Below are 16,164 nucleotides of genomic sequence, written 5' to 3' on the forward strand. Positions count from 1 at the left end.
TTTTGTATGAATATTTTCCATACAGACATATCACTAGATCCATCATATAAAGGACGTATAAAAATACGTTGCATACCTGTTGAAAACCTCTTTCTTGATTATAAAAACAATCCATCCTTGTTTTTTAATAAAAATGTGTTTAGTTTATACTCTTTATACATGTATATATCAACTATATATATATATATTAACGCCGATGCCTAGCAGTTCCTGGGTCTTAGTTCATATTCTTTATATGTATCAGCTATACATATTAACGCCGAATAAAAACGTGTTTAGCTTATATTCTTTATATATAGCAACTATATACAGGTATATAGTAACGCCGATGTCTAGCAGTCCCTGGGCCTTAGTTTATATTCTTTATAAATAGCAACTATACAGTGGCCATACTTTCAAAACTGGCTAAGTGAACGTAAGTACTTACGCTCTATTTTATGGTCTATGATTGGTGGATTTGGCTTGAAAGACCGTCAATGATTGGCTGATGAACTTACGATCTCTTAACTTTTTTTGAAAGTATAGGCCCAGGTATATATTAACGCCGATGTCTAGCAGTCCCTGGGTCTCGGTCCATATTCTTTATACAGCAATATAGAGACAGCAATATATATACAGCATAATATATATATTATGTATATAGCAACTATATATATAGTAACGCCGAAGTCTAGCAGTCCCCTGGGCCTCAGTTCATATTCTTTATACAGCAATATAGAGACAGCTATGTATATACAGCATAATATATATATTATGTATATAGCAACTATATATATACATTAACGCCGAATAAAAACGTGTTTAGTTTATATTCTTTATATATATAGCAACTATATACATTAACCCCGAAGAAAAACGTGTTTAGTTTTTATTCTTTATATATAGCAACTATGTACAGGTACCGGTATATAGTAACGCCGATGTCTAGCAGTCCCCCGGTCTCAGTTTATATTCTTTATAAATATATCAACTATATATATTAACGCTGAATAAAAACGTGTTTACTTTATATTCTTTATATATATAGCAACTATGTATATATTAACGCCGATGTCTAGCAGTCCCCTGGGTCTGCGGTCGATGGCGCGACAGCTTCTCTCTGTCGCATGACAAACGAGTTTCGTTTGCTCGTAACGACGATTTTGGCCGCTGTTCTGCCCCTTGTTAACGCGCCACACCAAGCCATACGTGACAATTATGTGGCTATTTACGCGCCTGACTGTTAGGAGCTTAGCCGTACCCATGCCACATGGCGACAGAGCTTGGCTGTACCCATGTCACATGCCCACAGAGCTTGGCAGTACCCATGCCACATGCCACAGAGCTTGGCTGTACCCATGCCACATGCCCACAGAGCTTGGCTGTACCCATGCCACATGCCACAGAGCTTGGCTGTACCCATGCCACGTGCCCACAGCGCTTGGCTGTACCCATGCCACATGCCCAAGCCAGGTTGTTTGATTTTGTGACGCTATTTTCTTATTTTCTTGCTTTATTTCCAAATTCTCTTGTTTCTTCTTTCATTTGTTATTCTTTTTTGCATCTTATTTCTGTTTTATGATTGCATTAAGGTCTCTTCATTATTACAGAGACATTCACTTCTATGTGTCAGCAATTTCCATCTCTACAAGCAACCATTTATTATTATAAATTATTTTGATTTTTGACTGTGTACTCTTGTTACAGTACACTTTATTGTATCCAAAACAATAGTGAAAAGAGATTTAAAGAAGTTGTGTGTGAGCTGCCTTTCGAATTTGTTCGATACTTTCGCAAAATACAATAAAATAATGTTCTCAAATTTTTTTCTCATATCTATTGTAGTATTTGAATATGTTTGAGTGTAATCTATTTGATTTATTATTTGTTTTTGTATTTATGTATTTTAGACAACTTTAGGTTTTTTGGATAAACAGCAAAAAAGGCGCATCAAGATAGGAAAATTGTATAAATTCACCTGCTTAAATAATTTTTAATACATCAATGAATTCTCAGGCTTGTATTTAATTCATAATTCCGTTCAACAAAATTTTTCAGTTAAACTATTTTAATAAAAATTTTGATGTTGTTTTGATGACATCGCATGAGTAGCAGTTCTGACAAAATATTTTTATAATATTTTTTCGCGTAAAGCCCTGAAGGGCTTCCTGGCTATCTAAACTCTTCCGCCTTAATTATGGCTGGTATATGATATATTATCTGTACCATCTACTAAATCTGTGCTATAGGTACTATACCACTAGATACTACTTTATTTAGTACTATATTTATGCTAAATAACGCCACCCTAGTGGCGATATTCGTAGAGTGTTCAAATTCTTTCCATGTGCAATACGTAATCACTGACAATTGAAAAAGGAAAAAATTTCTCAATTAATGAAAAAGTCCGTAATTCTTTCAAAATAATTACTTTTAATCTTCTTAAAGTTATATAGTAAATATTATTACACTAAATATTATTACTAAATAATATTTACTAAATTATTATTAAATATTATTACAGTTATATTTTACAACAGTTTATGTATAATTGAAGGAATATAGCTTCATTTCCCAACATTGCCCTTGCAATTAGACACCAGTGAGTCTCTTAACAGCTCTAAATTGGCCATTATTCTATTATTATTTCTAATATAAATCAGCGACGACTTTTGTCTGGCCGCAGATAACGCGCCTGTAACCGTTCGTTATCTCTGAGTCGCGCAGCATCTCTGACTTGTTTTGCCGTGCGTGGCCATGGCAACGGATGCGTCGACGTTCGTTGTTTTTACGAATAGTTTACGACTTTGTTTATAGCCTCACGCACCGAGCCGGCATTCGTGGCCAGCATGCGCAGCGTTCCAGGAAGCGTGTGGATGTAATGAACGGCTGACCTGAGGGCAACATTTAGTGTGGTGGGTGAGCTGTGGAGGTCACAATTTGATGGATGAACTGAGGGGTAACAATGTGGTGGATGCCCTGTATGGATAACAATGTGGTGGATGAGTTGTAAGGGTAACAATGTGGTGGATGTCCTGTAGGGGTAACAACGTGGTGGATGTCATAAGGGTAACAATGTGGTGGATGCCATGTGGGGTATCAATGTGGAATGCCATGTGGGGTAACAATGTGGTGGATAGCATGTGTGGTTAACAATTAATTTGGTTGATGTCCTGTAGGGGTATCAATGTGGTGGATGAACTGAGGGATAGCAATGTGGTGGATGGCGTGTGGGGATAACAATGTGGTGGATGTCCTGTATGGATAACAATGTTGTGGATGTCCTGTAGGGGTAACAATGTGGTGGATGTTCTGTAGGGGTAACAATGTGGTGGATGTCTCGTAGGGGTAACAATGTGGTGGATGTCCTGTAGGGGTAACAATGTGGTGGATGTCTCGTAGGGGTAACAATGTGGTGGATGTCTCGTAGGGGTAACAATGTGGTGGATGTTCTGTAGGGGTAACAATGTGGTGGATGACGTGTGAGGTCACAATGTGGTGGATGTTCTGTAGGGGTAACAATGTGGTGGATGACGTGTGAGGTTACAATGTGGTGGATGTCCTGTAGGGGTAACAATGTGGTGGATGGCGTGTGAGGTTACAATGTGGTGGATGTCCTGTACGGGTAACAATGTGGTGGATGAACTGAGGGGTAACATTGTGGTTGATGTTGCGTAGGGGCAACGGATGGAATGTGGGTAACAATGTGGTGGATGGAATGTGGGGTAACAATGTGGTGGATGGAATGTGGGGTAACAATGTGGTGGATGGCCTGTGGGTAACAATGTGGTGGATGTCATGCGGGGTACCAATGTGGTGGATGTTCTGTATGGGTAACAATTTGGTGGATGAGCTCCGGGCACTTAATTCGCACTAGATAGCTGGATGGACTAATAAGTTGTGGATAACCTAGAGGCGGTTAATGAATGTCGGATAACTGGCAGAATTGCAGTAATATGGCGTCTGCTTATCAGGGCCAAAATGCCAGTGGCGGACAGTCTAATGGTAACTCGCATTGTTCTAATTCTGGCTGAAAAATCTAACTCTCAAGTAAGCTAGGCTGTACCCATGCCACATACCCACAGATCTTGGCTGTTCCCATGCCACCTACCCACAGATCTTGCCTGTACCCATGCCACATACCCACAGATCTTGCCTGTACCCATGCCACATACCCACAGATCTTGCCTGTATTAATGCCACATACCCACAGATCTTGCCTGTACCCATGCCACATGCATGCCACATGCTTGCCACATGCATGCCACATACATGTATGCAATGATACTCACACTCAAGTTAGTATAATTTGTCTGTTGGTGTGAGCCGCAGGTCGATCTGATACGTAAGGCTGGGTGAGTCAGCGGACTAGGGGCTGTACCATCAAAAATTGTTGCAAACTCGTAACTCCTTCAGCCAATAACTCAAGGTTTTCCAAGCTGAACCCATCAATACCTTACGAGAAATCTGCCGCTACGTGTACTTACGCCGCTACGTGAGCTTTGGCCGCTACGTGTACTTACGCCGCTACGTGTACTTTGGCCGCTACGTGTACTTACGCCGCTACGTGAACTTTGGCCGCTAATTGGCCGCTACGTGTACTTTGGCCGCTACGTTTACTTTGGCCGCTACGTTTACTTTGACCGCTACGTTTACTTTGGCCGCTACGTGTACTTTGGCGCTACATTTACTTAGACCGCTACGTGTACTTAGACCGCTACGTGTTTTTTGGCCGCTACGTGTACTTTGGCCGCCACATGTACTTTAGCAGTTACATGTAAGCTACGTGCACTTACGCTGCCGCGTGTACTTAAGCCACCACGTGTTCTTAAGTAAGTTTCGACAATATGGCCGCTGAGTCAGACTGCTAACGTGATTCAGAATTATGCATTTCAAACGTTAACTGCTGTCGAGGTGTTAGAAGATCACTTCTTAATTGACGTTTTCCTTATTTAGTGGGAAATACCATTAGGTTTGATGATCGTCTAGCACTTATACGTGGTTCGAAACAGAACAAGCTCTTAGTGTTGGGACTCGAACCTGCAATTTAAAGCAATTAAATGAATCATCTTGAAGCTCTGCAAGCTCGCGCACGCTTTTGAAGTGAACATTACCCGCTTTTGCGCCCCATTTTTAACGCATTTTCTCATTTATGGAAAAAAGGCGCTATTGTGCTCGTCATATTCGTCCGTACGTCCGTCCGTCCGTCTGTCCGTGACTTAACGTTTTCGTCCAATTTGAGAAAATGCGCTCTGTCACTTACTGCTGTGAGTACTGAGTTGTATTTTTTCGTAATTTTTCTGCTAAATCATTTCGTTATATGATGAATTTAATCTTTTTTTTTCTGGTTTAAATGTAGTGAAAAACTCTTTTTTCTTCCCATCAAGTTTAAAAGATAGAAACGATGTATTGCAAACATATTATCTTGGGCTTATGAGTTAAACAATGTAACTACGTTTAAAATTAGCATCGTAATTATTGTGTAAAAATATGTGTACGGATGAAAATGATTTAAATATCATTCATTTACACTCCATTTGAAAACCCTGCCAAGTTAATAAAACGTTTTAGAGGAACCTAACGATCAGGTGCTATTGTTTCGTAAAATAGATATAACCGCATTTATAAAATATTCATTTTAAGAATAAGATGATAAATAATATAGCTAAGATTTTTTTCTCGGAATTCACCAATCATTTTTATTAATATTTGGTTTACTTTTACTAGGTATTTTATCAGTAATATAGCTAAGATTTTTTATAGCTAAGTTCACAAATCATTTTTTATTAATATTTGATTTAATTTGATTTTTTGATCAGCTGCAGACCATCTTCTCTTCTATCAACATTTATTAATACTCACTCAAAATATTTTTAAATTCTTAAGTGTTATTTAAATGAAAAATATTTTTCATTTAGGTATTTCGATGCTCGATACATTCTCACTACTACTACTACTACTAATAATAATAATAATAATAATAATAATAATAATAATAATAATAATATTTTCTCGCTCGCTAGTCGCTTTTCAATGCTATGTTTCGGGTACCATTAGAGCGAAGCTATCTGGAAATCGATATTATGTATATGTCTCTCATCATATTAGTCATTCAGATGAACGATAGCTTCGTGATAATCAAGCTTGGTTCGTATAAATTTGTAGCGATTTAAAACATTCTGTTCGAATTCAATCTGGAATTTTATTCTGAAAAAAATGCAATGCTTATATTTATTAAATAATAATCTTCGTATTGACCTACACGTTTAACTCCAGACCGAATTTAAACGTATAGTTTTTTCTGTAATATATTTATTGTGGTTAGTTTTTACTGACCACAATATCGAAACTTGGATTTCAATGCCAGAAGTTCCCATCATTATCTACAAAATTATATCTAACCCATGAATTAAATTGAGAACATTTTACCGGCACTTTGACATGTTCATTTATAATTCAAAGACCCAATAAATATATATACGGCCATGCTGCTCGTCCCGTTTACAATATTCATGTAGATTACGAGTCTCGATCGAGGCGATCAATAATCAAATGATAATGTAAGTCGGCTTAACCTTCGATGATGTACCATCACAAATGATGGTGTGTATAATAATGATAGTGGGTTTGATCTTCGTACCATCAAAAGGCGCTATCACCTGCCGCTGTGCATTGACTCTTCACAGGCGCACGCAAAGGTGACTGGTTTATTGTTGCTCGAAATGATTTGAAGATCTTTAAGAGAAATTAGCTTATTTAAAATAATGGTGGTGTTTTGATGTACATTCTCCTGGCCGAAATAATGGGAGGAAGTTTCATGGACATTCTCTTAACTGAAATAATGGAAAGGTTTTTGATCCATTTTTCCTAACCGAAAAAAAATGGGAAAATTATTGATACATATTCCCCTAACCGAAATAATGGTGGTGTTTTTCATGGACATTCTCCTAGCCGAAATAATGGTGGGGTTTTTCATGGACATTCTCTCAACCGAAATAATGGTGGTGGTTTTTAATGCACATACACCTAACCGAAATAATTGTAAGATTTTTCATGGACATTCTCCTAACCGAAATAATGGAAGGGTTTTTAATCATACATTGACCATAAACGCATATCATACATTGACCATAAACGCATATCGTACAATGACCATAAATGCATATCATACATTGACCATAAACGCACATCGTTCATTGATCATAAACGCATATCATACTATGACCATAAACGCATACCGGTATCGTATATTGACCATAAATACATATCGTATATTGACCATAAATCCATATCGTATATTGACCATAAACGCATATCATACAATGACCATAAATGTATTTCGTATATTGACCATAAACACATATCGTACGATGATCATAAATGCATATCGTATATTGACCATATACACATATCGTACGATGACCATAAATGCATATCGTATATTGACCATAAACACATATCGTACGATGACCATAAATACATATCGTATATTGACCAAATACACATATCGTACGATGACCATAAATACATACCGTATATCGATCATAAACGCATATCGTACAATGACCATAAATGCATGTCGTATATTGACCATAAACACATATCGTACCATGAACATAAACGCATGTCAAACGATGACCATAAAGCCATATCATATGATGACCATAAATGCATATATACGATGATAATTAACGCATATCATACGATGACCATAAACGCATTTCATGCGATGACCATGAATGCATATCATAAAATGACCATAAACGCACATCATACGATGACCATAAACGCATATCATACGATGACCATAAACGCATTTCATGCGATGACCATAAACGCACATCATACGATGATCATAAACGCACATCATACGATGACCATAAACGCATTTCATACGATGACCATGAATGCATATCATAAAATGACCATAAACGCACATCATACGATGACCATAAACGCTGTCTCTTATACACATCTAGATGTGTATAAGAGACAGGATGTACCATCACAAATGATGGTGTATAATAATGATAGTGGGTTTGATCTTCGTACCATCAAAAGGCGCCATCACCTGCCGCTGTGCATTGACTCTTCACAGGCGCACGCAAAGGTGACTGGTTTATTGTTGCTCGAAATGATTTGAAGATCTTTAAGAGAAATTAGCTTATTTAAAATAATGGTGGTGTTTTGATGTACATTCTCCTGGCCGAAATAATGGGAGGAAGTTTCATGGACATTCTCTTAACTGAAATAATGGAAAGGTTTTTGATCCATTTTTCCTAACCGAAAAAAAATGGGAAAATTATTGATACATATTCCCCTAACCGAAATAATGGTGGTGTTTTTCATGGACATTCTCCTAGCCGAAATAATGGTGGGGTTTTTCATGGACATTCTCTCAACCGAAATAATGGTGGTGGTTTTGATGCGCATTCTCCTAATCAAAATAATGGTAAGATTTTTCATGGACATTCTCCTAACCGAAATAATGGAAGGGTTTTTCGTGGACATTCTCCTAACCGAAATAATGGTGGTGTTTTTCATGGAAATTCTCCTAACCGAAATAATGGTAAGGTTTTTGATTGACATTCTCTNCGGTGCACATCGTGTCACCACATCGCGGTGCACATCGTGTCGCCACATCACGGTGCACATCGTGTCACCACATCGCGGTGCACATCGTGTCGCCACATCACGGTGCACATCGCGGTGCACATCGCGGTGCACATCGTGTCACCACATCACAGTGCACATCGTGTCACCACATCGCAGTTTTACTTTGGTTGCTTTAACGCGCTGCACTCTCAGAGAAATTTGTAAGATGTTGTCCAAGTAGCGATACACTTTACCTGACAAAATTTAGATTCGGGCAGGACTCTGCTTTAGGTGCTGCCTTGGACTCGGGAAGCACGTAAATCAGCTGCTCTATGTCCGCTTCAGCTCAGGGTTTAGATGGAAACCTCTGCATGGGCAGCTTGTAAGCTTCGTATGACTCGGCTCGGCCGACCCTTGCCATACTCTCAGGCGACTTTTAAGTCGGAAAGAAGATTCTGACCAGAAACTGATTACGGGCGGATGGCCACGCAGACCCAAAATAGCTTCGCGCCGACTGTAGCGATTATTCAGCCGTAGCCTAGCTATAGGCGGTTTCCAAATATTGTTAGGCTTTTACTCATGTGTGTGTCGTCCTGACTCAGTTAAACACAGCAAAAGGGCATGCTACTTCTGCATGATTGATGCCAATCATTATTTTGAGCGCAGGATTTAGGTAATTTAGAGTTGAAGTGCTTTAGGGAATGAAATTCACCAGGTTAGTTTCCGACATTTTTATATTAAGAGTACGTAATTGAAATTAGTATATCTCGTCAAAACGTCAATTATAAACCATATCTACCTTGTAGCATGAGTTTATTCGTGATAGGTTAATGTCTCGAAAAGTTAAATTTTCAAATGTTAAGATGAAACGCATCTGCAAAAAATATTGATCTTCAACGTTTTAAGCGCACTTAATAAAAAGTACTAAATAGGCTTATTTTCATGTCATGTAAATACACCATAAATTTTGGCATTGCAATATCGAATTTAACCAAATTTTCCTCATTTATGAAAATAGATGTTTTATTTTTCGAAAATTCAAAACTTCTGACTAATTTCACTGCTAGAGTGAATGACCTAAAATATTGATAAATTCGCTTTAAGAAAACTATACTGGAATAATTGATCAATGAAAATTTCCTAAATTCAGACAGATGTACGGCTTTCATGAAGAATATGCTTTGCACATAACAGAACCGTAATATTTTTGTACTAAAACCCCGTTTTCTTGTGAAAATTTACAGTTATATGTATTTTCTTTCTTCTATTTTTTTAATCGTATATTCACTTGTTTTATACGTAAGGCTTAATTAATATATCCAATATTATATATTATATTATATATCACAATAATGTATTCTTCGATGAGAATTTGATTTAGAAATTTTTAGACTGTGTCTTCAACTTTTTATTTGCAGTTCAAACTCTCCACGAGAAGCCTAGCTTCAATGTCTTATGGAACAAAAGTCTAGCTAAACAAAGTAAATTATTCTCCTATAGTGAGACTCGACTACTTTAATCTTACGTGACCATATACTTTAAATTAATTTAAATTATTCTCCTATAGCGAACCTCGAGGATTCCATTTCTCGATGAAATACATTCTCACTTATGGCTTGAACCAACGGCCTTATTCATCTGGGGAAGTAGCATTAAAACTCGCTTAGAGCGCGTAGCGGCCCAAGTACACGTGGCGGCCTAAGTACACGTCACGTAGCGGCCTAAAGTACACGTATCGGCTTAAGTACACGCAGCGGCCTAAGTACACATTGCGGTTCAAGTAGATATTCTGTGATCGGTGGGTTTCGCTTGAAAAGCAGTCAGTGGCTGGCTGACGGAGTCACAATCTCTAAGTTACTTTTAATAATATAACCCCTGAAAACCTTCAGCTAAATATCAACCCTCCTCGTGCAGGCGGCGCTGAAGGCTTCATCGCCCTAGACAGCCACTATCACGTCGACCTCATCGAGGCCCTGCAGCTCTGGAATACAACCTACCGCGGCCTCACCGTCATCTCTGGGCCCAGGCCCTTCGCTCCTGCCATCTTCTTGCAAGGTAAGGAAGCCACACTCAAAGAAATGAGTGAGACTTTGTCCAAATATTTATATACTTTTTGCCCCTAAGTGTCTCATTCTGAACAAGTTTGATCCGGCGAGGAGGCCACACTCATAGAAATGAGTGAGACTTTGTCAAAATATTGATGTAGTTTTTGCCCCTAAGTGGGTCATTATGAAAGAGTTTGTTCCGGCGAGGAGGCCACACTCATAGAAATGAGTGAGAATTTGTCCAAATATTGATGTATTTTTTGCCTCCATGTGGGTCATTATGAAAGAGTTTGTTCCGGCGAGGAGGCCACACCCATAGAAATGAGTACGAATTTGTCCATATATTGTTGTATTTTTTTGCCCCCTTGATTCTGTACGTAACACTGATACGTCCTTTTCGCGGAACCAAACTCATTAATAATGAATGACACGCTAAAGTGTGTCATTCATTATTAATGAGTTTGATTAATGAGTTTGATTCATTATTTGATTAGTTTGAAACTCATTAATAGTGAATGACACACTTAAGTGTGTCATTCATTATGAACGAGTTTGATCCGGCGAAAAGGTCAAGGTCGTATCACTGTTACGTTCACAATGCATATCATTTTTGGACAGAATGAACCATTTATTTTCTTAATGTATTTATTTATTATAATGTTCTATTTTGCGTTTCACTCAAAGAATTGAGTGAGAATTTGTTCCAATAGCTATGCACTTTTATCCACTGGGTTGGGCCATCCTGACCCAGTTTAATTAGCAGGCTAAATTATAAGGGCGTATCACTGACGGTAAGATCTATGTTCGTGCTGTGAATAAGAGTGTCACCTTTTTGGGGTTTTAATAAGGGGGTTTTAGTAGTTACCCCCCTCATCTGCCACGCCCTCTCAAAAATTACCAATCAGTGCCTATACTTTCAAAAAAGTTAAGAGATCGTAAGTTCATCAGCCAATCATTGACGGCCTTTCAAGCAAAATCCACCAATCATAGACAAGAAAATAGAGCGTAAGTACTTACGTTCACTTAGCGAGCTATGAAAGTATTGCCCCTGCAACGCAAATAATACCTTATTGTAATATTGTATATACCTCATTATTACTATTGTATACCTTAATATTGTAATAATATTAATATTGTAATATTGCCTTTTTTATTGTGATTTCGCCTTATTGCATAGCCCTCTTTCTCTTCATCTACCACCTCTTCCTCTCCATCCACCACCTCTTTCTCTTCATCCACCACCTCTTTCTCTTCATCCACCACCTCTTCCTCTCCATCTACCACCTCTTCCTCTTCATCCACCACCTCTTTCTCTTCATCTACTACCTCTTCTTCTTCATCCACACTTCATCCACCACCTCTTCCTCTTCATCTGCCACCTCTTCCTCTTCATCCACCACCTCTTCCTCTTCATCCACCACCTCTTCCTCTACCACCTCTTCCTCTTCATCCACCACCTCTTTCTCTTCATCTACCACCTCTTCCTCTTCTTCCACCACCTCTTCCTCTTCATCCACCACCTCTTCCTCTTCATCCACCACCTCTTTCTCTTCATCCACCACCTCTTCCTCTTCATCCACCACCTCTTTCTCTTCATCCACCACCTCTTCATCCACCACCTCTTCCTCTTCATCCACCACAGGTGAAGAACGTCTGCTACAGCTGCCAGACGCAGTGCGCGCTTCCACCTCCTCCATCCTAGCCACCTCCAAAGAGTTCACCGTCATGGCCACCATCCAGCAGGAGGAGCGCAACGCTGGAACTATTTTATCTTTTTCTAAAGGCCTACAGCGACTTTTTGAACTGCAGTCTTCGGGCAGGAAAGACGAGCTTCGTCTGCATTATGTTCATAACGGCATGATCCATGTCGAGCTCTTCCCATACCGCCTCGCCGACCGACGATGGCACAAGGTGGGACAAGAATTCAGTTTGTGTCATAATTATTGTTTTTAGTTTTTAGTATTTAGTAGTTTTTAGTAGTAGTTTTAGTATTTATAAGAGCAGGCTGTGTCACAATCATTGTTTTTAATTTCTTATGGTTTATGTGAGCAGTTTGTGTTATAAGAGGTGTTTATATGAGCAGTTTGTGTTACATGAGAGGTTTAAATGAGCAGTTTGTGTCACAATCATTATTTTTAGTTTATTATGGTTTATAAGAGCAGTTTGTGTTATAAGAGAGGTTTATAGGAGCAGTTTGTGTTATAAGAGAGGTTTATAAGAGCAGTTTGTGTTATAAGAGAGGTTTATAAGAGCAGTTTGTGTTATAAGAGAGGTTTATAAGAGCAGTTTGTGCTATAAGAGAGGTTTATAATAGCAGTTTGTGTTATAAAAGTGGTTTAAATGAGTAGTTTGTGTCGCAATTATTGTTTTTTTTTTTGTTTATTATGGTTTATAAGAGCCGTTTGTGTAACAATCATTGTTTTTATATAGTTTATTATGGTTTATAAGAGCAGTTTGTGTCACAATCGTTGTTTTCAGTTTATTATGGTTTATGAGAGCAGTTTGTCACAATCATTGTTTTTATAATCTATTTAAGTTTATAAGAGCAATTCGTGTCACAATCATTGCTTTTTAATTTGTCATGGTTTATGAGAGCAGTTTGTGTCACAATCATTGTTTTCTGTTTATTGTGGTTTATAACAGCAGTTTGTGTCACAATCATTGTTTTTATATAGTTTATTATGGTTTATAAGAGCAGTTTGTGTCACAATGGTAGTTTTTATATAGTTTATAATGGTTTATGAGAGCATATTGTCACAATCATTGTTTTTATAATTTATTTAAGTTTATAAGAGCAATTCGTGTCACAATCATTGCTTTTTAGTTTGTTATGGTTTATAAGAGCAGTTTGTGTCACAATCAATGTTTTTGGTTTATTATGGTTTATAAGAGCAGATTGTGTCACAATCATTGTTTTTGGTTTATAAGAGCAGATTGTGTCACAATCATTGTTTTTTGCGTTTGTTTTTGTTTATATGAGCACTTGTGTCATAATCATTGACTTTAGTTTATTATGGTTTATGAGAGACAAAAATTTTCATTTGTGCCGCAATCGGTTTGTTTGCGTTTTACAGCGCTATATGCAAGCCAACTACTTTCATCTTGTGTCACAGTCGTTTTTTTAACGTGTTTATAACTTTGCATATGGCCCTACAAGCTTTACACATTGTATAATTCGTGTAGCAAACTTTTTGTTTCCTTTTAGAACGTTATATAAAAGCAACCAACAATTTTTATTAATGATCTAGTGACTTAAAAATCCTTTGATTATAAGCTATTGGACCCTGTCTCAACATTTCGCTTGCGTTTCAAACTCCACACGTGAGCACTTCAATGTTACAATGATCGCGAACTCTAGCCAATCAAAGTCAATTCAACTCCTTTATTAAATTAGAAACTTTTATAAAACTAATTATGTCTTTCCTGTGATATTTTTATTCACTTTAAAATAAAATAAAAACTTTTCTGTACGTTCAGAAATGAAAATATTGCAATTTATTTACGATTTATTTATTTTATTTATTTTACTTATTTATTTATTTATTTTACTTACAATGTCATCGTAATGCAATATTTAATATGATGAAAATACAAAAGTTCATATTTTATGCAATATTGGAATGCATATTTTAATTCTATCTCTAATAAACTTGCATTACAATCGAAAATTTTTAATTTGAATTTTTTTGTAAAGATTGTCACCAAATAATCAGCAACTAACACGCTATTGTGAAAATAGATCCTATGGAAGTCAAAGTTTACCTCTCCCACGCTGAAATAATCACTCATCAGGCATCTAATATGATAATAATGTTGATTGAGCATTGTTCCAATTAAATCAGCTCGCAATCAACATTTTTTTTCGACGTTATTTATTTTTATTTTATTATTTTTTCTATTATTCCAGCCTTATTGAAATTCTCTCCGACGTTATTTATGTTTGTTTTGTTTTTTTTCTATTATTCCAGCATTATTAATTTTCTCTTCGACGTTATTTATTTTTGTTTTATTATTTTTTTCTATTATTCCAGCATTATTAAAATTTTAAAGTTGATGTTCACAAAGACTTTGTCTGTAGGTGTCGGTGGTTGTTGATTGAACTTTGTTCCAACTAAATCAGCTCGCAATCAACACTTTTTCACATTATTTATTTTTGTTTTATTATTTTTTCTATTATTCCAGCAATATCAAAATTCTCGAGTTCGCGTTCACCAACACCTTGCCTGTAGGTGTCGGTGGTGGTGTCGGGGGGACAGCTCGAGGTGTGGGTGGACTGTCGTCGGGTGTTCCGTCGTCTCGTGCCGCCCCCCATGACAGATTTCTCTGTCTTGGACCACACCAAAGCGCCCCTAGAACCCCTTATCTCTCCTGACGAAGAACTAGCTGACTCATCAGACGCAGAGTCAGCAGTTCTGAGAAGTTTTAAAGCTGCTGACATCAGCGCTGATGTTAAGACCACAGCCCGGCCGGGTATCCCTTTGGGGGATTATGGAGACGAGCCCATTGTGCTGTACCTCGGCCAGAGGAACTCTAAACATTTCCTTTTCAAGGTAAGCTTAATAAAAACTGCATGCGCATTATTTTTAATCAGAATAGTAAGAGTACAAGTTAATTTACCAATTATTAATCAGAATAGTAGAAACATAAGTCAATTTTTCTAATTATTAATCAGAATAGTAAGAGTACAAGTTAATTTACCAATTATTAATCAGAATAGTGAAATTACAAGTCAATTTACCAATTATTAATCAGAATAGTGAAATTACAAGTCAATTTACCAATTATTAATCAGAATAGTAGGAAGAAATGTCAATTTTGCCTATTATTATTCAGACTAGTAGAAGGACGAGTCAATTTTGCCAATTATTAATCAGAATAGTAGGAGGACATATAAATTTTTCCGATAAATAATCAAAATAGTAGGAAGACAAATTAAATTTACCAATTATTAACCATAATACTGAAAATACAAGCCAATTTTACCCTGCAACCTGTCTTCAAACTAACCTATTTTCTTTAAGAGCTGAAAACACTTCATCGCTCTTATTTTTCATCGTTATAATTACTTCACGGAATTGTTACGAATTATCCACATCATCTATTGTATGTTCTAGTACACGTGTGAAGCGTGTTCTCCAATATATGAATAATAAATATTATGATCGCAATTTTCTTCCATTGCAATTTACACAGCAATCGACTGTGAGTTTCCCAATACGAAGCTACGCCGGTAAAAGGTTTAGTTCTTTACTCTCTTGAATTTCTACAGGTTAATTACGTTCGAATTTATGGCGTGCGCTGAAGATATATTTAATTGTATATAATTGGTTTATATCAATATATGCATGAACTAATCATGCATCTTAAACATATAAAGTTATACCTGTCTCTTATACACATCTAGATGTGTATAAGAGACAGGACATAAGCTCTGTGTTTTGACATAAGCTCTGTGTGTTGACATAAGCTCTGTGTGTTGACATAAGCTCTGTGAGTTGCCATAAGCTCTGTATGTTGACATAAGCCCTGTGGTCGTTGCAATTTA

At 37.1% G+C, this 16,164-nt stretch overlaps 1 protein-coding gene across 1 annotated transcript in view; it reads left to right on the top strand.

The window, feature by feature from the left end:
• Nucleotides 1–1,274: 1,274 nt before the first annotated feature.
• LOC108666224 (protein kinase C-binding protein NELL1-like) overlaps nucleotides 1,275–16,164 on the top strand; it is a gene marked incomplete at its 3' end in the record, with an annotated part of 31,542 nt that continues 16,652 nt past the window's right edge. Inside the window, exons 1-4 of the mRNA XM_047880708.1 lie at nucleotides 1,275–1,452; nucleotides 10,489–10,629; nucleotides 12,262–12,530; nucleotides 14,849–15,169. Coding sequence (XP_047736664.1) covers nucleotides 1,275–1,452; nucleotides 10,489–10,629; nucleotides 12,262–12,530; nucleotides 14,849–15,169 — 909 coding nt within the window. The remainder of the gene's footprint in view (nucleotides 1,453–10,488; nucleotides 10,630–12,261; nucleotides 12,531–14,848; nucleotides 15,170–16,164) is intronic.

This window comes from Hyalella azteca, unplaced genomic scaffold (assembly GCF_000764305.2).
Source record: "Hyalella azteca isolate HAZT.00-mixed unplaced genomic scaffold, Hazt_2.0.2 contig5977, whole genome shotgun sequence".
In the NCBI taxonomy this organism is placed as follows: Eukaryota; Metazoa; Arthropoda; class Malacostraca; order Amphipoda; family Hyalellidae; genus Hyalella; species Hyalella azteca.